Source organism: Diceros bicornis, chromosome 34 (assembly GCF_020826845.1).
Source record: "Diceros bicornis minor isolate mBicDic1 chromosome 34, mDicBic1.mat.cur, whole genome shotgun sequence".
NCBI classification, from domain to species: domain Eukaryota; kingdom Metazoa; phylum Chordata; class Mammalia; order Perissodactyla; family Rhinocerotidae; genus Diceros; species Diceros bicornis.
Genome location: NC_080773.1, coordinates 14,977,097 through 15,003,528, shown reverse-complemented (window position 1 = coordinate 15,003,528; position 26,432 = coordinate 14,977,097). Strand labels below are relative to the sequence as shown.

The following is a 26,432-nucleotide window of genomic DNA, read 5'->3' as shown; positions in this document are numbered from 1 at the left end:
ACAGAAACACACATCAGCACGTTCACATAAATACAAATACACCTTCACATATGAAAATTATGCAAGCACACACAAAGATGGAAGCAGGCACGGACAAATGCATGCAAGCATAAACACACAAATGTAGTGAAAACATGTAGACAGTGCATGCTCACCCATACCCAGAAAAATAAACACACACACACTCAAGTGGACCTTGGTATCTCTACCACAGTATCTCTGCCAGCATCTAGGGAGGGAGTGCAAAGGTAGGCAGTGAGCAGGTCACTGGGCTGCCAGAGCGGGAATCATGGTTCCCTTAGCTCCTCCTGTGAAAGTTCACACTCCTGGACTATGATGAGGGAGGAGGTGGGGGATGGAGGAAGTTACATGACTGGGTGGGGAGGCAGGATCAGGATAAAAGGCCCAGCTCCAGGCTGCAGTGGGGTGGAAGGAAGTCAGGTTGAGACGATGGAGGTCAGCGTGCTCCTCCTCCTTGCTCTCCTCATGGGACTCTTGCTTCTCCTGGCCAGGGGCTGCACAAAGGCCCAAGGCCACCTCCCACCAGGACCCCGTCCTCTCCCCTTCTTGGGGAACCTTCTGCAGATGGACAGAAGAGGCCTACTCAAATCCTTCCTGAGGGTGAGACACAGGTGGACACAGTCTGAGGGTGATTCTCTGCCTCCATACTTGGAGATCACTCACTAGAAGGCGTGAGGCATCCTCCCAGGCTCAGGGGTGGGATGTGTGAAGGTTGGTGAGTAAGGAGCATGAAGCTGAAGCTGGTGGATGGTGGTCAGACTGTCAGAGGTGTCCTTGCTCAGTTGGAAGTACGTGGGATCGGTCCCTGGAGCAGGCAAATGGACATAAGGGGGCCCTGAGTGTGAGCCGTGGGTGTAGAATTTCACCTCCTTCTACTACCATCTGCCGTGTTCCTGGGTGTCTGCTCCCCACTGGAAGAGACAGAAAAAGGGGGGTGGCACCAATCAAGTAGGTTTCTCCTCTGCCAACAAAAGACAGCAAAGACTGGCTCAAGGCAGTGCCAGTAAAATGGGGAGATGGGAGGGAGAGCACAATGGGAGGCCAGGTACTGAGTGCTTACTAATAAGGAACGTTAATGTGCTATAATAGTAGCTGAAATTGTGGAGTATTTACTAGGCTCTGTAACACTGCTTTCCAGACATGATTTCATGTTTGATGATCTATTTATTTATTAATAATGTAATCCACACCCATGAACCCACTATCCAACAAAAGAGCTGGAACACTGACAGTAACTTCCAACAGCCCCGTGATCCTCCGTCCACTTTCTCCCACCATGGCGACCACACTCCTTAATCTTGTGCTTGTGATCCCTTTGCTTTTAATAGAGAGCATTTTATCACAGATGTGGAAGCCCCAAGTGCATATTATCTTGTTTTCATTGTCCTTAATGTATCACAAGGGTACTATGCCTTGTGTAAACTCCTGGACGTATTTTAAGACAGGGAGAGTGAGAGAGAGAGAGAGAGAGAGAGAGAGAGAGAGAGAGAGAGAGATTGAGAGAGGGAGGGAGGTAGAGGTCATGGGCTAGTGTGTGTCATGTTGGGACGGGTTGAGGATGGTGGCTCTGCTCCTCCTCCATTCCCACATATGCTCCTGAATCCTTCTGGAGTCAGACAGACTTGGGTTTGTGTTCCCAATTCAACTCTTACTCATTACTCTACTCTTACTCTTGGCTTCATCTTCTATAAAATGAGATGGTGACCACAAGATTGTGCGCCTCCTGAGACTGTTGTGAGGAATAACAGGCTCCTGAGACTGTTGTGAGGAATAACAGGCTATTGCATAGACCCTGGTGGATAGTAATTTAAGTGGCAGCTACTTCAATCCGCTCATTCATTTATTCACTCATACAATAATAACTTACTGGGCACATTCTGTGTGCTGCAGAATATTCTAGGTGTTGGACAGGGATACAAAATAAACAAATAAGGAAATATTAGGTAGACAAGAGCTATGATGAAAATAAAGCAGAGTGATATTTTAGAAAGTGGTGGGAGCTTCTTTGGATTGAGTGGTGAGAGAATGGCTTTGTTTCTGAACAGAGACCCTAAAAGGTGCAGGTGGAAGGCACCAGTGAGAGGCAGGTGTCAGTGTAAGAACCCTGAAATAGGGAGGAAACTCAGCATGTTTGGGGGACAACACGGATGCTATATCTGAGTGTGTGAAGGGGTGAGTGGGAGGAGAAGTCAGAGGGGTGATGGGGCCATATTATGTAGGGCTGTGTGGTCCACAGTGGAGACTTCAGGTCTTATTCTCAGCACAGTGGAAACATTGGAGGTTTTGGAGCAAGTTAGGTATATTAATTAATTTTAATGGGATTACTCTGGCTTTGGAGTGAGTTAGGGTGGGGCAGATGGTGAAATGATTGTAGGGGGGACAGGAATGAAAGTAGGGAGACCACTCAGGAGGTTTTTCAGAGATCAATGGAAATTTTGAGTAAACTTAACATTTTTATGATCAAGTCAACTTTTTATTGACGTTTAACATCACCCTACAAAGCGCGCAAATGATAAGTGTGCAGCTCAGTGAATTTTCTCAAATGAACACATTCATGTAATTGACATACAGATAAGTAACAACATGGCTTGTCCCCAGAAACCCCCTTCATGTCCTCCTTCCAGTCACTATTCTCTTACTATCCTGACACCATAGGTTCATGTTTTCTGTTATTGAACTTCATATAAATAGAATTATGACGTATGGACTCTTTTGTGTCTCGTTGCTTTCACTCAACATTATGTCTGTGAGTTTCATTCATGCAGTTAGGTGTAGCAGTGGTTTGTTCTTTTGCATTGCTGCGTAGTATTCCATGGTATGAATCCATCACTGCATATTTATTCTGTATCAGTGTTGCTGAACATTTCATTAAGAAGGCTCCTATGAATCTCTTCATTTGCATTTTCAGTGAACTCAAAAATATACATGTTTTTCTTGGGCATGTCTCTGAAGGGGAAGTTGCTGAGTCACTGAGTATATATGCATTAAGCTTCATTATGTACACCTGAGGAGTTTCCCAAGTGGCTGTACTGATGTTATGATTTTTCAAATTTCACGATCACTTCTGAGGGCCGTCACTTTCCCTTCATGTCTATCAAGTGGATTCAGGGTAGTTCTCTGGGAAAATTGTCAGGAGGCAGAGAGCAGGTTGAAGTTGGGTCACAAGAAGGATGATTCTTTAGTTGTGACGCCAGGGAGATCTGGCTAGAGTCAAGGGTATGTGCGAGGGTGATATTAGTAATATTTAACCTGCTCTATTGCTTAGGTCATCAATCACTCAGACCCTGCCCGGGTGATGAGTTAATCTTTCAGTTGCTGGGTCCTGAGGTGGAGGGTCTTGGGGGCAGCAGCTAATTATCAATCTAATGTAAGTGTTTTAATGGTTTAACAACTGGGATGGTAACAGAGGTGTGCAGTGACTAACAGCAACCCTGGGGCTGGGTATTCTTGGCAGCTCCAAGAGAAATATGGGGATGTCTTCATGGTGTATCTCGGGCCAAGGCCTGCAGTCATACTGTATGGGACAGAGGCCATCCGGGAGGCCCTGGTGGATCAAGCTGAGGCCTTCTCTGGCCGGGGGAAAATTGCCATTCTTGAGCCAGTCTTCCAGGGATATGGTAAGGACCTCAAGGGCACGGGAGGTGGGGGATGGGATGGAGGATGGAGATTGAGGAGATGAGCCTGGGAGGGGAGGGTAAGTGGTGGAGAGAAACCCAGAGTCTCCTCCCAACTTCTACATCCCCAGGTGTGGCCTTTTCCAATGGGGAACGTTGGAAGACCCTTCGCCGATTCTCTCTGGCCACCATGAAGGACTTTGGGATGGGAAAGCGGAGTGTGGAGGAGCGGATTCAGGAGGAGGCTCAGTGTCTGTTGGAGGAGCTGCGGAATACCAAGGGTGAGCCCCGGGGGATGGGTAGGAAAGAACGACATTGAATCAGAGAGAGATGTGGGGTACATAGCAACAGAAAGACAGAGGATAGACATGTGCAGAGACAGAGAGGTAGAAATAGAGGAAGACCGAGCCCAAGAGACCGTCAGACTGAGGGACAGGGCCAGAGAGAGGAGCGTGGAGATGGACAGAGGTGAGCAGAAGAGGGACGCGGGGGGCCAGAAGAGATGTGGGGTGTGTAGTGTTGAGAGGAACCCAAAGACATAGACTAAACATTGGCACACTATTTACTAGTGTTCAGGGAAACCGATGCATGGATTAGTTGTATCTATCAAAGACAATAATAAGGGTTACATAAAAGAAAGCAGAGAGAGAAAAAGGAAAAGTATAGACATTTTGAAAATGATGAACTGAATTTTCCTTTCTGTGGCTGAACAGCTGCTGAGCTGGCAGTGAGCCAAAAGGGCAGTGGAGTATTCCGCTCTTGGGCAACTGGATGGGCAACGAAGCACTTCTGGTTGTCTTTTTATTCGCCATAAACAGGTGTTTATGAGACACAAAGGTGACGGGGTCCTGTCTTAACTATTTGCAAGGAATAAATGTGGCGACTGGGAGGGAGAGGCAGAGGCAGAGACAGAGGGAGTAACAGAGGAATAAGGACAGAGGGCTGAGAAGAAAGTCAGGAAGAAACAGAGTGACACAAGGAGACAGAGAAGGAGACAGAGACAGAGATAGAGGGACCAAGACCAAGAGAGACATGCAGAGGCAAGAGAGAGAGTAGAAGAGCCTCCGAGATGAAGAAAGGAACAAAGGCAGAGAGAAACCAAGACAGAGAAAATTAGAGACTGACAGACAGGCGTAGGAAGGGGTGTGCAGGGGAACAAGAGAAGACAGACGGGTGAGACCTGGAGAAAGAGGCTGCACCCACTGACATTCCTGGGCTCACAGCCCACCCTCTCTCCAACTGGGCCAAGTCTGGCTACACAGACATCAATTAACAAGTGCAGAATGATTCCCAAAGACCAGAGACAGAGAGGTGGAGAGAAGAGATGAGGGTTGAGTGACAGATAAGGGACAGGGAGAATAGAACTTTTTAATTTGCATGTGCCATCGATTGAACACCTGTTCTGTGCCACCCTGGCCTCTGGGACTTAACTGGCTGCTCCCAGAGTCAGAGCTGGGGCCTGAGTGGGAACCAACCACACAGCAGTGTAGCTGGGTGGCCTGGGTCTGAGTCCTGGTCCCAGGAATGAGTAGCTGGGTAATCCTAGTCAAATGACATAACCTCTCTGTCCGCTCATCTATGAAATGGGGATAAGACAGAGTGGCACATTCCTCACAGGGTTGTGGTGAGAATTAAGTAAAACAGTATGTGAAGTGTTTAGAAAAGGAGCATCTAAAATAGTCTAGTGAGTGTTAGCTGTTCCTGTTCCCGTTTTCGTCATCATTACTGAGTGATGGAGGACAGTCAGATAGAGCTGGGGTGGCAGCCAAATGCTCCCCAGGCCTTTGAGTCTGTGTCCAGTCACCTGCATCTCTTCCCCCTAGGATCCCTCCAGGATCCCACCTCCTTCTTCCATGCCACCACTGCCAACATCATCTCCTCCATTGTTTTTGGAAAACACTTCTCCTACAGAGATCCTGAATTCCTGCGGCTCCTGGAATTGATATACCAGTCGAATACACTCATCAGCTCCTTCTCCAGCCAGGTCAGGGAGAGGCTGCGGTACAGTGGGGACAAGGGGATATCCAGGGCAGGGGAAAGGAGAGATTTACTTTGGGGGCCAGAAATGCAGCTTAGGGCTGGAAGAAGGGCAGAGACAACAAGGAGAGACAGGGACACTGAGACCCAGAGGGAGGGACAGTGGATGAGAAGAGGACTGAGAGACTAAGAGAAAGAAAGCTGAGTGATAGAGGAGGAAGAAATAGAGAGAGACTAAGGAATGAACAGAGAGAGGAGAGGAGAGGGGAAGAAAAGAGAGAAGACAGAGAAAACAAGGCAAAGATGGGCAGAGAAAGAGATGCCTAGAGAAACAGTTGAAAATCGAGTGTGTGTGTGTGTGTGTGTGTGTGTGTGCGCGTGTAAGAGAGAGAGAGAGAGAGAATGAATCAGACTTTCAGGCTCTCTACTCTTCTGTCCCTGCTTCCTCTCAATCTTTGCCTCTGTCTTTGGCAAAGCCCCTCACTTGAGGAAACTCAAGGATATGTGAAAATAAGAAACTGCATTTCTTCATTTTCTGCATTTCTCCTCCTTCTTTCTGTTTTTTCAAAATTTCTCCCAGATTGTAAAGGAATATGCTCCTCTTTTGAAACAAAATAATAACATTTCTCTTTCTTGACTAATCTGGAAACACCCCTATTGTATATTAACTTAAAAAAATTAAATGGCAGAACAGTATGCCTGCCTATTGTTCTTCACAAGGTGTATGTCAGATTCACAAGTAGGACTGTTACAAATCAGGAATGCGGCCCAGGGTGAGTATTTGCAACAAGCCTGACAGGTGGTTTCAATGATCTCCTCCCATAGAGAACAACAGAGAGAGAACGGTCTGGAAGGAGATCCATCAAAAAGTTAACAGTGGTTGGGGCCGGCCCCGTGGCTTGGCAGTTGAGTGCACATGCTCCGCTACTGGGGGCCCGGGTTTGCTTCCTCCACGCACCGCTTCTCTGGCCGTGCTGAGGCCGCGTCCCACATACAGCAACTGGCAGGATGTGCAACTACGACATACGACTATCTACTGGGGCTTTGGGGGAGAAAAAGGAGGAGGATAGGCAATGGATGTTAGCTCAGGGCCAGTCTTCCTCAGCAAAAAGAGGAGGATTAGCAAGGATGTTAGCTCAGGGCTGATTTTCCTCATACACACACAAAAAAAGTTAACAGTGGTTATCTATAGAGGCAGGCATAAGAAGAAATTTTACATTGATACGTTTCCACATGTTTTGCCATTATTTGCAACAAGTTAGGTATTACATTTAGCATCAGACACAACAACATAAATAGGCTTCAAAATAAATAAATAATCTTAAGTCAGTAGGCTCATCTTGTGTAAACATCCTGTTATCAATGCCTGCCACAGCAAGGGAGATGCAAGAGGTGGAAAGAGAGAGAGAGGTTTGAGTAAAACCTCTTTGAGGTAAACTGGCTGAGGTAGGCAAGAGAAGACGATAAGAAGGGGAGACACACAGAGACAAGGAGAGGTGGAAAGGAGGGAAGGTGAGGTGGGGCAGAGACCAACAAAAAGACATGAGGATGAGACAGGAAGATGCATAAAGAGAAAAATATGAGAATAACAGATCAAAGGAGACATAGAATCAGTGAGTGAGGGACTCAGATACAAAGAGAGACAGAGAGTGAGACAGAAACAGAGAGGCCAAGAGATAGAGATAGAAGGAGACAGAGATTCCCCTTCTGTGGTATCAGGGCCCAGCAGGGCTGCCCCTTCCTGTGACCAACTCTCTCAGCCTCAGGAGGACCTCACAGCCCCTTCTCTCCTGCCTCCTGCAGGTGTTTGAGCTCTTCCCTGACTTTCTGAAGCACTTTCCTGGCACACACAGGCAAATCTACAAAAACATGCAGGAAGTCAATGCCTTCATTGTCCGCAGTGTGGAGGAGCACCGCAAAACCCTGGACCCCAGCAACCCCCGAGACTTCGTGGATACCTATCTGCTCCGCATGGACAAAGTGGTTTTGGGGGAGGGGAGTTGGAAGGAAGGGGAGGGAGGAAAAATGGGAGGTGAGAAGAAGGGAGGGAAAAGGGGTAGAGAGTGAGGAAGAGGGGGAGGGAAATACAGAGGATCAGGAGGGGAGATTAGGAAAAGTGAGGAGAGATGCAGGAGGGAACAGGGTGGGAGATGAAAGGAAGGAGAAAGTAGGGAGGAGAGAGAGAGATACTGGAAATACAGGACAAGGGACAAATGTACAACAATAGATGAAAAGACCCACAGAGGCTGAAAGACGCTGGGAAGGGAAGAGAGACAAACAAACCAAAGAGATGGAGAGAGACACTGAAACAGAGCCAGACAGAGTGAGGAGAGACTGAGAGAGACAGAAAGAGATAGGTGGTTTGACATGCAGAGGATTGGGAACAGTAAAAGAGCCAGATAGTATGACAGACCCAGAAACAAGTGGAGGGCACCCTGAGAGACATGACTGTGGCGAGGCTCCAGCCTCCTCTGACGTGAGCCCTACCCTTATGGACCCAGGAGAAGTCTGACCCCAACAGCGAGTTCCACCAGCAGAACCTCATCATCAATGTGCTCTCGCTCTTCTTCGCTGGCACTGAGACCACCAGCGCCACTCTCCTCTATGGATTCCTGCTCATGCTCAAATACCCCCACATCACAGGTGGGTGGGCTGAGGACGGGGCTGCAGAAGTGAGGTTAGGGGTCCTTCATCAATGAGAGAGGGCACGTTACCCTCTTATACCTGGAGTACTGCAGGTTTTCAAGGACCTCCCACCTAGGCCAGTCCTGCTGATGGAAGTACAAGCGAAGAATATGTCTATCTGTTCTTCCACTGTTTTCTCTGATCACTTAAAGGTTAACTCATCCATGCAACCTTCCATCTATCCATCCATCCATACATCTGTCCATTCATTGGTCTATCTTTTTATTCATTAATTAACCTGTATCCTCAGATTCTTTTATCTATGATTTATCCAAAAACATACACTTCCATTCTTTTTTTGGATTAGTTGATTCATCTGTTGATCCTTTGAAACAGTGATTAATTGAATGAACTATTTGTCATTGATTCATTGGCTCATTCATTCATTCATGCATCCATCTGTCTTACTATGATCTAGACCTCATTCCTTAATCTTTCCATCAATCTTTCACTTCATTCTTCCTCCGTCTATTCCTTCATTTACCCATTTAATAATCACTCATTTATTTACCCTTGACTTATTTATTTATCATTCATTCCATCCACTAATTTTCTTTTAATTACTCATTCTCTTACTAATCTATTCATTCCCTTATTCTTCCATAAATCTGGCCATTCATCTATTCCTGTGATTTATTTCTCTATGGGCCGTTTATTAATTAATGATTAATTAATTCATCCATTGATTGATAAGTAAATATATACATAGATTCATTAATATTCTATTTATCAACCTTTCCATTCATGAATTGATCCATTGGTCAATTGATTGATGTAGTCATTATTTATCCAGTTGTTCACAGGTTAATCTATTGATCTATTTCACTGTTATATTCCTGAGGACCTAGCACAGTGCCTCATCTATCATACACATACAACAAATATTAGTTCATTTTTCTATTCATCTTGAAGAATTTTGACAGGTTCATAGCTTAGAGTTATTAATTTGAAATTCTATGCAAAAATGTGGTGCACATGGGTATGTGTGTGTGTCTGTGTTTACCTGTGTGTGTGGGGAGTGAACCCATAAAATTCATTAGATTTCAATGGATGCCAAACCTTGTCACTTCCTCCCTACCACCCCCATCCCAAGTTGATTGTTTTCAGGGGTGTCCGTAATCTAACCCTTTACTAGAGGTATTTCCTGGCTCACTGGCCCATAGAGCAGTGTCCCTGCTGAAATACCTCTTGATATGAGGTTCACTGATCCCACTTTTCTGTGCAGAGAGAGTTCACAAGGAGATTGATCAGGTGATTGGCTCAAATCGCCCTCCAGCCCTCGATGACCGAGCCAAAATGCCATACACTGATGCAGTCATCCACGAGATTCAGAGATTCTCAGACCTCGCCCCCATTGGTGTGCCCCATGTGGTCACCAAAGATACTCACTTCCGAGGGTACATCATACCCAAGGTGAGGCTAGCTGGGCTCCTGCATCTGTCCTAGGTGGGCATCTTGGGTTCTCTTAATCTTCAAACTTGACCTCTTGTTGTTTTTATCACTAGGGGCCCTCTTGTTTCATTTTAGGGGTGGAGTGGGGAAGGGGATGTCAATATCTTTTGGTCTTGTGACCCTCCCTCAGGGCACTGAGGTATATCCCATCCTGAGCTCTGCACTCCATGACCCACGTTATTTTGAAAAACCAGACGCCTTCAACCCTGACCACTTTCTGGATGCCAATGGGACACTGAAGAAGAATGAAGCTTTTATCCCCTTCTCCACAGGTAAGCTGAATGCACATTCCCTTTCCCAGACATCAGAGTGCAGGTGCCATCCCCTCCTTGAGACAATCAAAGAGAGGTCTTTGTTTATTGAGGAGTGAGTATATGCCAGTTGCCTTACCTGCATTAACCACTCCATCTTCACTACAACCCTAGAGAGGGCTTGAGAAGTGAGATCACGTCCCAAATGTACATCTTGGTAAGCTGGACACTGGGCAAGTATTTTAACCTCTCCACATCTCGGTATAAAATATCTGTTGAGCATTATTCTGAGCCCAGTGATCTGTTGGGGGCTGAAGATAATGCATCAGACAAGTCACATAGAGACACAGTTCCTGCCCCAGGAAATTTACTGTCCAGCAGGTGAGATGGGCACTCCTTGTATGGTCATGAAATAATATCTAATTCAGTGAAGTAACGTTTGCACTGTGCTTAGAACTGCTTGGCTCAAAGTAAGTGTTCATAGGGGCAGTTATTATTATTATAATTAATCATTATTGTGATAATTGCTCTAGAGGGGGCTTTGGGAGCACAAAATAGGAAGTACTGTCAACTCTTGGTAGTTTGGTGAGGAAAGGCTTACCTGAGGCTCTGGCTTCTAAGCTAAGTCATCATGGTTGAGCATCAACCAGCCACTGGAAAGAGTGTTTCAAAGCAGAAGGAACAGCAAGGGCAGAGCCTGAAGGTGGAGACAGCATGGTGCACTGAGAGCCAGGCAGCCCGAGTGTGGGTAACAGAAGGGGATAAGGGTGAAGAGCTCACTTGGAGGGCCTTGAAAGTTGGGGGAGTTTGGCTTTATCGTGCTGGCACTGGGGAGCTGGGGAGGATCTTGACATGCTCTGACATGTGTCTGTCCCCATTCTCCACTCTTTGGCTCCATGCAGAGAAAACCTTAATGCCTAGACTCCTCATCATTTGGTAGAAAGAAGACCTGAGAATCAAGTCCGTAGTGTTGAGTTCCATCAGAGACTTCAGTAACCCAGAGCCCTGGCTCTGCCCTGTGCAATGGCTTCCTTCCTCATTTCATCTTAAGTGAGATTTGGGAGCCATGTGGTGGGCTGAGGGTCAATTATTCCATTCAGTAGTCCAGTCCTATGTTTAGAGAGAGGCAGAGAGGTGGAGAAATAAGAACAGAGACAGACAGAGAAGGTTAGAGTGAGTGAGAAACAGAGAGAGGGACAGAGAGAGACACAGAGGGAGATAGAGACAGGGGAGATAGTGGTGGAAAGAGACAGAGAGCAAATGTGAAACCATAGAGGGAGGAGAGGAGAGAGAGAGACAAGGAGAGGAAGGAGGGAGGTGGAGGACAGAGGAGGAGGGAAAAGGGGAAGAATAGGGAGAGAAACAGAAAAGAGAAAGAGAGAGGAAAGAGAGTGATATAAGCAAAGAAGAGGAAATAGTAAAGGAGAGAAAAGGGATCTGTAGAGGGAGATGAGAAATGAGAGAGAGAGAGTTGCAGACAGAATCAGATCCAAATAGGCAGAGACAGGGAGGTAAACAAGATGTAAGAAAGAAGGAAACTAGAGACAAAGAGAAGAGAGAGAGAAGTAGTGCCTGACAGGAGGTATAGACAGAGAAAAAGACCGAGTCTGACTGCCATGGTCAGAAAGACAAGCAGAGCCATAAAGGCGTTAGAACCAAAGGGATACCAAAACGTGTCCAAGTGGACAGCCCCAGGGATGGAGAGGATGGGGTGGGAGGGAGATAACAGGCGTCAGGCTGTTCTGGAAAGAGCTGGGTTGCAGAACCGGATACAGGAGAAGCAGCAGCCCAGAGCTCTGCCCTGAGTATTTCTAAGCTCATGTCTCCTAACTTCTGGAAGTTCCAGAAAGATGTGGACCCTTCCCCAGACAGCTCCATACAGACGCAACATCTATCAACTTGAAAAGTCTAGCAAATGCCTGGAAACCAGTCCTTGACATGACCTTGTAAGGTTGTCACCTTGCAGATGAAGATCCAGGGAGGTAAAGGAGGAGGCTCTCAGTGTCTCCACCTGAATTGTTGGCTCCCTTTGTCCTCATCTCTCTCCAAGACCGTGGTTTATAACCTATAGTGTGTGTGTGTGTGTGTGTGTGTGGGGTGTCTTTACACCTCTGAGAATCTGATAGACTTCCCTTTCAAGCACATCAGTCTCATTCACAATTTTACGTACAATTTGGAGATTTTTCAGAACTCTTGAAGTGCATGGCTCTCAGGCTGAGGTTAAAAGACATCCCAGAGATAGATACTCATACACAGTGCCAGAGACACACCCCAAAAACTCCCCACCACACACACCCAGAAACAAACACAAAGCACTGACTACATTTATAGGATCCTAAATAGGGACCAGAATAGAATTCTAAGCATTTTTACAAATATTATTGGTTTAACCTCGCAGTAGCCCTATGAGATAGATACCATTCTCCCCATCTTAGATATGAAGGACATTAGAAATGTTATGTCAGAAATATGCACACACCTACACGTGGAACAGACACAACACAACACACACACACACACACACACACCCCCAACCAGAGGTATGTCCTTAGATTCTGTGGGGCTACTGAAACCTTTGGAATCTAACAGAAGCTACAAACTCTCTCCTGGAAAAATGTGCAAGGCACATCCACACAAAGATTTGCCCCTGGATTCACAGGGTTTGGGAACCATCTAGATATCCACCGTAAATTGCAGGTTAAAGGCCAATCCAATGCAAATTTGTTGCAATGGACACAGGTGTTTGGGCTTTGGGATGTGACAGGGTAGATAATGTGTACCTTCCCCATGCCCACATTGGTGATCCTCTGTGCCCACAGGAAAGCGCATTTGTCTTGGGGAAGGCATCGCTCGCGCCGAATTATTCCTCTTCTTCACCACCGTCCTCCAGAATTTCTCTGTGGCCAGCCCCGTGGCCCCTGAGGACGTCGACGTCACACCCCGGGGGGGTGGTCTGGGCAGACTGCCCCCAGTGTACCAGATCAGCTTCCTGCCCCGCCGAGGGGGCTGAGGGGAGGAGGTTGAAGGATTCCAGGGTCATGAAGTGTCCCCACCTCTGCAGAGAATGGCCCTTGACTGTCTCCATGTCTTCCCACCTCCGAGAGACGTGCTGCAAGCCTGTATCCTTCCTCTCCTTGGTTGCCACCTCCATGGAAAAGTCCTTTCTTCAGTCTCACCTCCTTCTGTCATGCCAAAGCTCTTCTAAAGACTCAAGGAGGTGTTTTTCTTTCCTCTGTTAATAGAATTCCAGAAGTGGTGTATATATAGAAACAGGAGCTATAAGGGGAAACCTGGCTCAGGGTCTCTGAAGCTCCACCTATGAGGCCACAGCTCACCCTGAGGGGCTTCTCCCTTCCCCAGAACAGCCACAGCCTCCACTTATCAACTTGTGCTCCACGATCTGTGCATGGCGACATGACATGACTACACTAGAATCCTATCCCATTAGCCCCTGTGGTGGGTGCAATGATCATGCCCATTTTACAGATGAATAAACAGAGGGCAGGCAGCGGCATCAGTTGTCTGAGGTCACGTGGTTAGTGAGGGGAGACACAGGATTCACACTCAGTCTGCCTGGATCTAGAACTCAAACTCTTCACCACACCTCCTTCTCACCCAACATATATTTCAAAATTAAGATGAAATTCTCATAACATAAAATTAACCATTTTAAAGTATATAGTTCAGTGACATTTAGTGTATTCACAATGTTGTGCATCTACCACCACTATCTACCTCCAAACATTTTCATCACCCAGGAGAAAACCCCATACCCATTAGCAGTCACTTCCCATTCCCCCTTCCCCTCAGCTCCTGGCAAATACCAGTCTGCTTTCTGTCTCTGTGGATTTGCCTTCTCTTGACATTTCAAATAAATAGAATCCCACAACGTGTGATCTTTTGTGTCTGGCCTCTTTCACTTAGCAGAGCTTAAGTACACATTTTTTTTAAATTAACTACCACAATGTAATTTAAGGTTTTTATGATACTTCGGTTGTTTATTCAGTCCACATCTGAATGGGCCTCTGAAGGCAATGTCTTCTTACAATGGGCTCATTCCTTTGCTTCACATATTAAACAGTCCAATTGTTGGATATATGGCCAACTTCCCCTTTCTAGTACATCTGGGTTACCTTTGTGGGGTTCTCCTTTTCGAGGCACAGACTGCAAAGCTCTAAAACAATTTATTATGGTAGACAGGTCTAGATCCAATGTTCACAGTTCATCTGATATTGCTAATTATGATCCTGAAACCTGGCCAATAGCCAATACTATCAATGGTAAAGGATATGGTTATTCCTTTTCTGTTGCTCAAACTATTCAATTATCCCAACTATTTGCCACTAAACAAAAGAAATTGGATTCTACAACAAGAAATGTGGGAGGTTTCACACAAACCTGGGATGGATTTGTCTGTCTCACTCCTAGTTATGGGTCTTTAAGTACATGAGCAGCTTTATGCTGGAACAGAGAAACCATTCCAAACAGAACTTACCTAACAGTACCAGAAACATGGGATGGATACCCCTGGAGTTGTGTCAAAATACTATCATTCTTAGAGAAAGTGATTGGTTTGAAAAAGAGTGGTCTTGAAGGCCAGAGATTTATTGGGTGGCACCCTGTGGAACTCAATGGTTTTGTGGAACAAATGTTTGGCCTTGGCTAGAACCTGGATGGCTAGGAAGCTGCGCTCTGGGGCTCCCTTACATGCAGGGAAGGATGTGTCCTAAGTTAACAGTTGCCAATCTGTCTCTCCTTAAGGCCAGATGGACTTGTGCAGTATTCCACTGGTATAACCACCTAACAGCTATATTTGTTCCCTTCGTATGATTAGAAGATGATGTATCGCATGTAGAACCCCTGACTAAATTTATTCAACAGGCCCCTAGCAATAGCCAAACAGGAATGGCTTTATTGAATACTGAGATGTCCTTAATGAAGAAGGTTGTCCTTCAAAATAGAATGGCCTTAGATATTCTAACTAAGAATATCTTCTTAGTGGTATATCTGCACCCCAGGGAGCTACATGTGCTGTAACTGAAAACGAATGTTATGTTTTTATACCTGGTGAATCTTCCATTGTGTCATCTCTGTTAAAACACATCTCTGAAAAAACAGGTAGATGCCCCAAGTGACCCCTCACCAAGTCTCAATTTCTTTTTTTTTCCCTGTCCTCATTCAATTTATTTTATTAATTTTTTGTTTATTGCAGTAACATTGGTTTATAACATTGTATAAATTTCAGGTGTACATCATTATACTTCTATTTATGTATAGATTACATCATGTTCACCACCCAAATACTAATTACAACCCATCACCACACACATGTGCTGAATTATCCCTTTCGCCCTCTCCCCGCCCCCCTTCCCCTCTGGTAACCACCAATTCAATCTCTGTTTCTATGTGTTTGTTTATTGTTGTTATTATCTACTACTTAATGAAGGAAATCATACGGTATTTGACCTTCTCCCTCTGACTTATTTCACTTTGCATAATACCCTCAATGTCCATCCATGTTGTCACAAATGGCTGGATTTCATCGTTTCTTGTGGCTGAGTAATATTCCATTTTCTATATATACCACATCTTCTTTATCCATTCGTCCCTTGATGGGCACTTAGGTTGCTTCCAAGTCTTGGCTATTGTGAATAACGCTGCAATGAGCACAGGGGTGCATGTATCTTTATGCATTGGTGTTTTCAAGTTCTTTGGATAAATACCCAGCAGTGAAATAGCTGGATCATATGGTAGTTCTATCCTTGATTTTTTGAGGAATCTCCATACTGTTTTCCATAGTGGCTGCAACAGTTTGCACTCCCACCAGCAGTGTATGAGACTTCCCTTCTCTCCACATCCTCTCCAACATATGTTGTTTCCTGTCTTGTTAATTATAGCCATTCTGACGGGTGTGAGGTGATATCTCATTGCAGTTTTGATTTGCATTTCCCTGATAGTTAATCATTTTGAACATCTTATCGTGTGTCTGTTGGCCATCTGTATATCTTCTTTGGAGAAATGTCTATTCAGGTCTTTTGCCCATTTTTTAATTGGTTTCTTAGTTTTTTTCTTGTTGAGATGCATGAGTTCTTTATATATTTTGGAGATTATCCCCTTATCAGATGTATGGTTTGCAAATATCTTCTCCCAATTGTTAGGTTGTCTTTTCGTTTTGTTGATGGTTTCCTTTGCTGTGCAGAAGGTTTTTAGTTTGATGTAGTCCCATTTGTTTATTTTTTCTATTGTTTCTCTTGCCCGGTCAGACGTGGTGCTTGAAAGTATGTTGCTAAGACCGATGTCAAAGAGCGTACTGCCTATGTTTTCTTCTAGAAGTTTCATAGTTTCAGGTCTTACATTCAAGTCTTTAATCCATTTGGAGTTAATTTTTGTGTATAGTGTAAGGTAAGGGTCTACTTTCATTTTTTTGCATGTGGCTATCCGGTTTTCCCAACACCATTTGTTGAAGAGACTTTCTTTTCTCCATTGTATGTTCTTGGCTCCTTTGTCAAAGATTAGCTGTCCATAGATGTGTGGGTTTATTTCTGGGCTTTCCATTCTATTCCATTGATCTGTGTGTCTGTTTTTGTGCCAGTACCATGCTGTTTTGTAGTATATTTTGAAATCAGGGAGTGTGATACCTCCAGCTTTGTTCTTTTTTCTCAGGATTCCTTTACCTATTCAGGGTCTTTTGTTGTTCCATATACATTTTACAATTCTTTGTTCTATTTCTGTGAAAAATGTTGTTGGAATTTTGATAGGGATTGCATTGAATCTATAGATTGCTTTAGGAAGTATGGACATCTTAACTATGTTAATTCTTCCAATCCAAGAGCACGGAATATCTTTCCATTTCTTTGTGTCTTCTTCAATTTCTTTCAGCAATGTTTTATAGTTTTTGGTGTACAGATCTTTCACCTCTTTGGTTAAGTTTATTCCTAGGTATTTTATTCTTTTTGTTGCAATTGTAAATGGGATGGTATTCTTAATTTCTCTTTCTGCTACTTCATTGTTAGTGTATAGAAATGCAACTGACTTTGTATGTTGATTTTGTATTCCTGCAACTTTACCATATTCGTTTATTACTTCTAAAAGTTTTCTGGTGGATTCTTTAGGGTTTTTTATATATAAAATCATGTCATCTGCAAATAGTGACAGTTTCACTTCTTCCTTTCCAATTTGGATCCCTTTTATTTCTTTCTCTTGCCTGATTGCTCCGGTTAGGACTTCCAGGACTATGTTAAATAGGAGTGGTAACAGTCGGCATCCTTCTCTGGTTCTGTTCTTAGAGGGATAGGTTTCAGTTTTTCACCATTGAGGATGATATTAGCTGTGGGTTTCTCATATATGGTCTTTATTATGTTGAGGTACTTTCCTTCTATACCCATTTTATTCAGAGTTTTTATCATAAATGGATGCTGTGTCTTGTCAAATGCTTTCTCTGCATCTATTGAGATGATCATGTGATTTTTATTCTTCATTTTATTAATGTGGTTCATCACGTTGATCGATTTGTGAATGTTAAACAATCCCTGCATACCTGGAATAAACCCCACTTGATTATGGTGTATAATCTTTTTAACGTATTGTTATATGCGATTTGCTAGTATTTTGTTGAGGATTTTCGCATCGATGTTCATCAATGATATTGGTCTGTAGTTTTCTTTTCTTGTGTTGTCCTTGTCTGGTTTTGGTATCAGGGTAATGCCGGCTTCGTCGAATGAGTTAGGGAGCTTCCCCCCCTCCTCAATTTTTTGGAAGAGGTTGAGAAGGATCGGTATTAAGTCTTCTTTGAATGTTTGGTAGAATTCACCAGGGAAGCCATCTGGTCCTGGACTTTTATTTTTGAGGAGGTTTTTGATTACTGTTTCAATCTCCTTACTGGTGATTGGTCTATTCAAATTCTCTACTTCTTCTTGATCCAGTTTTGGAAGGTTGTATGATTCTAAAAATTTATCCATTTCTTCCAGATTGTCGAATTGGTTGACATATAGCTTTTCATAGTATTCTCTTATAATCTTTTGTATTTCTGAGGTGTCTGTTGTAATTTTTCCTCTTTCATTTCTGATTTTACTTATTTGTGCCTTCTCTCTTTTTTTCTTGGTGAGTCTAGCTAAAGGTTTGTCAATTTTGTTTATCTTTTCAAAGAACCAGCTCTTGGTTTTATTAATTTTTTCTATTGTTTTTTTGGTCTCTATTTCCTTTATTTCTGCTCTGATTTTTATTATTTCCCTTCTACTACTGATTTGGGTTTTGTTTGTTCTTCTTTTTCCAGTTCCTTTAGGTGCATTGTTAGATTGTTTATTTGAGATTTTTCTTGTTTGTTGAGATAGGCCTGTATTGCTATAAACTTCCCTCTTAGAACCACTTTTGCTGTATCCCATAAGTTCTGGCATGTCGTATTTTCATTCTCATTTGTATCCAGGTATTTTTTGATTTCTTCGTTGACCCAGTCATTGTTCAGTAGCATTTTGTTTAATCTCCACGTATTTGTGGCTTTTCTGATTTTCTTCCTATAGTTGATTTCTAGTTTCATACCGTTGTGGTGAGAAAAGATGCTTGGTATTATTTTAATCTTCTTAAATTTATGGAGACTTGTTTTGTGGTCTAATATGTGATCAATCCTGGAGAATGTTCCATGTGCATTTGAAAAGAACATGTATTATTCGGTTTTTGGTTGGAATGCTCTGTATATATCTACTAAGTCCATCTGTTCTAGTGTGTCATTTAAGGCCAATGTTTCCTTATTAATCTTCTGTTTGGATGATCTATCCGTTGGTATAAGTGGAGTGTTAAAGTCCCCTACTATTATTGTGTTACTGTCTATTTCTGTTTTTATGTCTGTTAATAATTGCTTTATATATTTAGGTGCACCTACATTGGGTACATAGATATTTACAAGTGTTATATCCTCTTGTTGGATTGTTCCCTTGATCATTATGTAATGCCCTTCTTTGTCTCTTTTTACAGTTTTTGTTTTAAAGTCTATTTTGTCTGATATGAGTACTGCTACCCCAGCTTTCTTTTCATTGTCATTTGCGTGGAGTATCTTTTTCCATCCCTTCACTTTCAGTTTGTGAGTGTCTTTAGGTCTGAAGTGTGTGTCTTGTATGCAGTATATATATGGGTCTTGTTTTTTTTAATCCAATCAGCCACCTTATGCCTTTTAATTGGAGCATTTAGTCCATTGACGTTTAAAGTAGCTATTGATAAATGTGTACTTACTCTTATTTTTAAACTTTTTTTTTCTCAGAGTTTTAGTAGTCCTTCTCTGTTCCTTTCTTCTTCTATGCAGAATTGATGGTCTCTTTAGTTTGACCTCTGTCTGAAAGCTCTACTCTTTAACTCCTCCCCTCCCTCCTTTTATGTTTTTCATATCATATCTAACCTCTTTTTTGTGCGTTTCTATCCATTACCCTCTTATCATGGAAATAGATAATTTTTCCTCTTTGTGGTTTTCTCTTTTCCCCTTAAATCAGTCCCTTTAACATTTCTTTTAGCACTGGTTTCTTGTTGATGAACTCCTTTAATTTTTGCTTCTCTGGGAAATTTTTGATCTCTCCTTCTATTTTGAATGATAACCTTGCTGGGTAGAGTATTCTTGGCTGTAAGTTTTTTCCTTTTAGCACTTTAAATATATCGTGCCACTCTCTTCTAGCCTGTAAGGTTTCTGCTGAGAAGTCAGCTGATAGCCTTATGGGGTTTCCTTTGTATGTAACTTGACTTTCTCTTGCGGTTTTTAGGATTGTCTCTTTATCTTTAATTCTGGACATTTTGATTATGATGTGTCTTGGTGTGGGCCTCTTTGGGTTTATCTTGTTTGGGGCTCTCTGAGCTTCCTGTACCTGGATTTCTGTTTCTTTCCTTAGGTTAGGGAAGTTTTCATCTATTATTTCTTGAAATAGATTCTCTGCCCTCTTGTCTCACTCTACTCCTTCCGGGACACCTATAACACGGATGTTAGTGCACTTGATGTTGTCCCAGAGGTCCCTTAGACTGTCCTCACTCTTTTTAATTCTTTTCTCTTTTACCTGTTCACCTTGGGTAATTTCTTCTAGTCTTTCATCCAGCTCGCAGATCCGTTCTTCTGTATCCTCTACTCTGCTCTTGAGTCCTTCTAGTGAATTTTTCATTTCCAGTATTGTATTCTTCATTTCTGATTGGTTCTTTTTTATATCTTCCATTTCTTTGTTGACATTCTCACTGAGTTCATCTATTTTTCTCCCCAGATCAGTGAGCATCCTTAACACTCTTTGTTTGAACTCTCTGTTGGGTAGGTTGCTCATTTCTGTTTCACTTAGTTCCTTTTCTGGGGTTTTGTGCTGTTCCCTTACTTGGAATGTATTCCTTTGCCTTCTCGTTTTGCCTCTTTCCCTGTGCTGTGTCTACGTATTAGGTAGGTCAGCTACGTCTCCTGCTCTTGGATAGGTGACCTTATGTAAGTGACGCCTTAGGAGGCTTCTAGTGTACTTCCCTCAGTTCTCAATGTTCCTGGGGTGACCCCTATGTGGGCTACGTGTGTCCTTCTGTTGTGGCCTGTTTGCTCTCCCTGTAGGCGCCCAGGGAGGCCGAGTTATGCTCCTGGCCAGCTGTTGTAATGCTCAGCTGCTTGTAGTTGTTGTGGGCCCTTCAGTCTCTTTATCAGGTGTGGGGAGCCCCAGCACACTTGGCTGCAAGTTCTAATACCACATTTGTGTTGCAGTATTTCTTTTAAGTGAGTAGGCCCCCAGCGTGGCAGGTTGTTAGGTTCAGGGCCTTACAATTGCTATAAGCATCCAGCCTTTAGGTCTCTTATCAGCTCTCTGAGGATTGCAGCTGGGTGGGCTGGTCTCAGGCACAGGAGCACCCAATTGTTTCAGGCTTTGGAAGGTGGGGCAAACCCCCTATGTGGGTCTTTGAGAAGCACAAGTCTTCTGCAGCTGACAAGCCCTGCCGCCCACAGGTCCACACACACAGTCAACACAGTCCTGCCCCGTGTGCGCGCCCCGACCTCCCGAAGCGGACCCAGTCTCTCCACTGCGGGAGCCCCACACTCCATGACTGCCCCACACTCTCCACTCGCTCCTTATGCATGCCCTGCCCCGCTGAAGTTGGCTCAGTTTCCACGCTGCAGAGAATCCAGTCACCAATCTATGCAGGCCCACAAGTTGCCTGAGGGCTTGTTGTTGGGCGGGGCCAGTCTCTAGGGTGGGCTGCCTGCCCTGGCTGAGCTGGATCAAATCAGTGCTCTAGCGGGTGGGGCTGACCCTGGGCTAGCAGGCCTCAGGGAGAACTCCAATGGCGTCTGTGTCAGCACGCCCACACCAGGCCACAACAATGGCCACCACCAATGTCCCAGTCCCTGGAGAGGTCTCACCTCTCACCGAGATGCACTCAGGGCCTATTAGGTGAGTCTCTTTTCACCACAGCACTGTGCACCTTTCTTTCTGGTGATTTTAGATTGCTTTCTGAAACGGGTGAGTTTGCGCGTGGGCCATTTAAGAGCCGGTTTTCATTTCTTTGTGAACCAGCTTTTCTGGGGGTACTCCCCAATGTTTTAGTAGCAGGCAAAGTCAGATATTATGCCACTTGTTTCAGTTGTGCTGGGTCCACAAAATGCCCACAGCGGGGCGCTCCCCGGCTCAGGGCCCCGCGCCTCCAGGGAGGGCTGCATACCTGTGGGCTGCTCCTGTGCAGGCAGCCGTGATGCTGGCGGCTTGTGAAGGCAGCGTTTTTCCTCTCCAGAAGGGAGTTTCTGCCTCTTCTACCTCAGTTAGGATTCTCCGTTGTTGCAGGAGTTCCTCTTATCCAGTTTCAGTTCTGTCTCAGGGGTACTTTTTCCATGAGTAGTTGTAAATTGGCTGTGTCTGCGGGAGGAGGTGAGTTCAGAGTCTGCCTATGCCGCGATCTTGACTTCCTCCCCCTCTTCATTCCAAGTCTCAATTTCTTTAGTTGGCTCCCTTCAAGTGTTGGTTCCCTTCTGCGATCAGATTATACTTCTTACTTTTGTTACTTCTTGGAATTCTTATACTAGTCATAATATTCAAGCTAATTACAGTTTTCTTTACTCAATGTTGTAAGACTGATATGCAAGATAGAATAATGATTGCTCAACAACTTGAAATGGTCGATCATTCTTATAATTCTGAAGGAGCCTCTTTCTCTGATAAGGAGTATGCTTAAGACTTATTTTTCTGAAGTAAACACTTTATTATCATTACTACTATCTCTGTTCTATGGTTGTTAACTGTTATAAGTGATGATTACAAAATCTTGTTGAAGCTCATGTACAATATTTGTGCACAATCCAAAATTATTGACCTAAGGAACCTAAGGCTTCCGCCATCAGCATATACCACTATGTCTGCTCACCAAGCTCAGCTATTTCCCCCCAACCTGGATAACAGGGTAAATCAATAGGATAAAAGCCCAGCTCTGAGGGACATGATGGACCCAGGGCAGGCAGCAACCACCCTGTCACCAAGAGACAATAACTTCATCATCAATGCTTTCTATCAAAAGATTATCTACCACAAGGGGAAAAATGATGAAAATAATAAAAATAATAATAAATATTCACATATTGAGGTATATGAGGAAGCCATTCTGGTTTAAATCTGATTTGGCCTAAAACTGGTTTATCATAGAGCAGTGTGAGTTATGGCCCACCAAGCATGCATTGTACATCTGCTTCAAACATTTTCCCAAAACAAAGAATGCCCCCTTTACAGAGAGGGATGAGTGTCTCCCTTTCTCTGACACCAATATGAATAATTCTTTGAAGATAAGCCTTCTTCCCAGAGAACCAAAATCAAGTTGTCCTGATGAGTATGTGCTAAAGTGCAGCAAAACAGCTCCTTGTGACTTTGGGGAAAAAAATTGTATTTCTGTCATGCTTGCTGTATGTTCTTTGTTCTGAAATGGTATATGACCATGCTGTAAACCACACTTCCCCAGAGTACTTTCTTCCCTGGGGAAGAGAGCGCTTCCAGGCTAGTCCTCATATTAGGTCTTTAAATCTCTCTTACCTATAGATTGGCTATTGATTATGCATCGACAGTGCATATCCAGAAGCCTCCAGGTACCAATGAAAACAGACATACTATTTGTTTTGCTTAATTTTAGAGCCACAGTCTTCACATTTGGTTTTGAGAAAAGGTGGTTTGGGGAGATCAGAAGTTCCCCATAATAGCCTTTGCTGTTCTGGACAGCTTTTGCTCTCTTTGGCCCACTTGGTTAAAAATGTGTATGTAGGGGGCCCAAAGTTCTTAAACATAAATGAGGCTGGGGTCCCTGAAGGAGGGTTTCCCTCAGAACATTTAGATTATTCCATTTCTGAAATTTCCTCTGAAAATGCAAGAAAGTTGCTACAGTCCTAGCCCTATCCCCAAAGAAATCTAAAAACCAAAGAAAAGTTTCTGGATTCCTAGCCCTGATTCCAAAAGGAATCTGAAAACCAAAGACAAACTCCTGGATATTCAGCAAGGCCTGAGCCCCAAAAGGAATTGTGCTACCTTCAGAAAACAACTGAGTACTCACCAAGGACGACGCCTTGAACCCAAGGACAGAGCCTTGAACCAGGAGGACAAAGCCCCTTGCCCAAGAGGACAAAGCCTCTCCCAATTCTGAATAAAGTCTGAGAGCTCAAAACACAAGGAGAGCAGAGCTCAGCATCTGAGACAAGCCTCACCAAACCAAAAGCAATTGGCAACACACAAACTATGAGCACAAGGGATTCTGTGTTGTACCTTGTCGATTCTGGGTGTCATTGTCTCTAGGAGATGGCCTCCTTTGGCCCCACTTTTCTGACACCATATATGTCAACTAAAAACACAAAGTCGCCTGTTATTTTATCTCAAAATTACTTTATTTGGGAATAGCCAAAAGAATTACAATTCAGAATGTGCATACTATGGCAAACCATAGGCAAATTCAGAAGACCAAGGAGGGGAGTGTGATTTATAGTGAAAAAGGGGGAGTAGGGAGGGGCTGTGCTAAACTGAAAGTCCACTGGAGGAAAGTAACAATTCAGGGCGGCAATGGCTTCTCATTGGCGGGGCTGTGGCATTTCTCATTGGTTCGGCTGTTACCAGGTGGGGAGAGAAATTTCTTCTCAGTAGTAAAGTAGTTTTACTTCTTGTCAGAGATGCAAGCATGTATCTGTCTCTTCCTGTTTGATGTAATGGGTGATACGTGATAGGGTATGAGAGCTCCCTCTACAGGCCTTCCCAACTCTAATTTAGTTAAGATTTCCTTAATTAACTTCCACTATATATAGATAGATAGATATGTATCTCCTGTCCTATGTACTCTTCTTTCCATGTGACACTGACATGCCACCACTGAGATGTCCTCTTTTCCCCTCCACTTGAATCTGGGTGGGATTTATAACTGCTTTCACCAATAGAATGCAGTGGAAGTGACGCTGCGTGACCTCCAAGGCAAGGTCATAAAAGGCGGTACAGACTCCACCTGACTCTTTCTCGGGACATTTTGCTCTGCCCTCCACTCGTTGATTCCACATGAGACTGGTTCCAGTAAGCCAATCTCGCTCCTATTGGAGAACCCCTTGACTGTTCCATCACGGTCTCCTAACAACCTCAATTCCACACAGCACAACCACCAGCCAGAGCCCTTGGCAGAAGAACCAGTGCCCAGTTTTCCTCCTGAAGTTATAGAGTATCTTTCACAACTCTCTTTCTGGCCACCTCCTGCAGTGGAGCCTGAAGCCTATTGTTTGTGGTCCCAACAGGGAAGGGAGGAAAATTTTTCAGCTCCAATGTGTGACCTCAAGCACATCCCCTCCCCTCAGCTGTGAAGGTGTAGCTCAGGCTGTCTACGGACCTGTGAGCTGTGATGCAGTAAGCCCCTCACCCCACCACAGCCCCCAGCCTCCCTTCTCCTGAGCACTGGACCCTAGCATACACTGCACCTGCCTGGGGTTGAGGCAGAGAAAGATGGAACAAAGGAGGGGGTTACTTTGGCTCTTTGTGATCCCCATCCCCATGTTCATCTTCCCTGATGTAGGAACCAGCTATGCCTCCTGCCCTTCTCCATGAAACAGCCTCACTCCAGACATGCCTTGACTGGGCCCCTCAGCATGAGTCAGGAGGCAAACTGAGGCACAGGCCTATGGCAAAGGCCACCCCTCTCCATGGCACCCAACATTTCTGCCTGATCCACCAATGTCATCAACATCCAGGAGCTCAGCCCTGGGAGTCATCCGGCTGGGGTGTGTGAGTCAGGCTGTGATCTCAGTCCAGTGACTTCACCTCTCTGAGCCTCAACTCCAAGATGAGGATTTGTTTATTTATCAGTCACTTAAATAATGCTTACTTGGTGCCAAGGACTGTTCAGACCACTTTATCCGTAAGGTCTCATTTAATCTTCAAAACTGCCTGTGAGGAGCATCTGAGAGGGGAAGTCTGGCCCCATCCTTCCAGAGCCACAGGTCTGAAGGTGGAGACTGAAGATCACCTTCCTTCCATTGACCCGATGAAGAGTGAAACAAAAGCAGGGCCACCCTGTGCACAAATGTTCACAGCAGCACTATTCACAAGAGACAAAGGTGGAAACAATCCTCATGCCAATCAACTCATGTGGGGGTAAACAAATGTGGTATTTCCAGACAATGGAATATTATTCAGCCATGAAATGAATGAAGTACTGATACATGCTACAATGTGGATGAACCTTGAAAACAATATGTTAAATGAAAAAGTAGACACAAGTCACTTACTGTATGACTCCATTCATATGACACTTCCAGAATAGGTAAGTTCACAGAGATAGAAGCATACTAGTGGCTTCCAGGGGCTAGAGGGAAGAATGGGAACTGACTTCTTAATGGGTACAAAGTTTCCTTTTGGAGTGATGAAAACGTTTGAGAATAGATAGAGACAATGGTTGCACAACATTGTGATTGTACTAAATGCCATTGAATTGTACACTTTAAAACAGTTAATGGTTAATTTCATGTTCTGTGAATTTTACCTTAAAAAAAAAATAATAGCAAGTCAGCCAGTAGCCATTTTGCCCAGAAATAGTACAACTTTATTTTGATCTCACTGGATTTAGAGGATAACATCAGAGAGGTAAGAGAGATATTTTTGAGTCATACAGCACAGAAGTTGAGGGCTGAACTGGACTTTTCAACTCAAGGAGGGAACAAGAGGGTGGAAGTGAGGAGTGTAGATGGGACAAGGGACAGAGACAGGGCACCTGCTGCTGCTCTCTTGGGTAACCTTGGATCTAAATCTTTCCCTCCTTTGGGCCTCAGTTTCCCTCTGTGCTGTTGGTGGTGGTAACACTGTTATTGAGTATTTCATGGCCCTGAACCCTGAGATTTTACTCTCCATCAACAGTGCAAGCCATCTGGGAAAAATGGGGACTACAGCAGGATGGATGAAGGAAGACTACAGAAAGGACTTTCCACAGGGGAGTGAGCACGGAGGAG

General features: G+C 44.2%; 1 protein-coding gene across 1 annotated transcript; it reads left to right on the top strand.

The window, feature by feature from the left end:
* Window positions 1-450: 450 nt before the first annotated feature.
* On the top strand, window positions 451-13,010 carry LOC131397859 (cytochrome P450 2B11-like). The gene is made up of 9 exons (XM_058530970.1): window positions 451-621; window positions 3,476-3,638; window positions 3,767-3,916; window positions 5,459-5,619; window positions 7,416-7,592; window positions 8,114-8,255; window positions 9,523-9,710; window positions 9,880-10,021; window positions 12,820-13,010. The coding sequence occupies exons 1-9, from the start codon at window positions 451-453 to the stop codon at window positions 13,008-13,010; spliced, it is 1,485 nt and encodes a 494-aa protein (XP_058386953.1).
* The last annotated feature ends 13,422 nt before the right edge of the window (window positions 13,011-26,432 follow it).

Coding starts and splice junctions, on each gene's coding strand:
- LOC131397859 (XM_058530970.1), top strand. CDS start 451: ATGGAGGTCAGCGTGCTCCTCCTCCTTGCTCTCCTCATGGGACTCTTG. Junction 3,917..5,458: donor GGAGCTGCGGAATACCAAGG/GTGAGCCCCGGG, acceptor TCTTCCCCCTAG/GATCCCTCCAGGATCCCACC. Junction 7,593..8,113: donor ATCTGCTCCGCATGGACAAA/GTGGTTTTGGGG, acceptor TTATGGACCCAG/GAGAAGTCTGACCCCAACAG.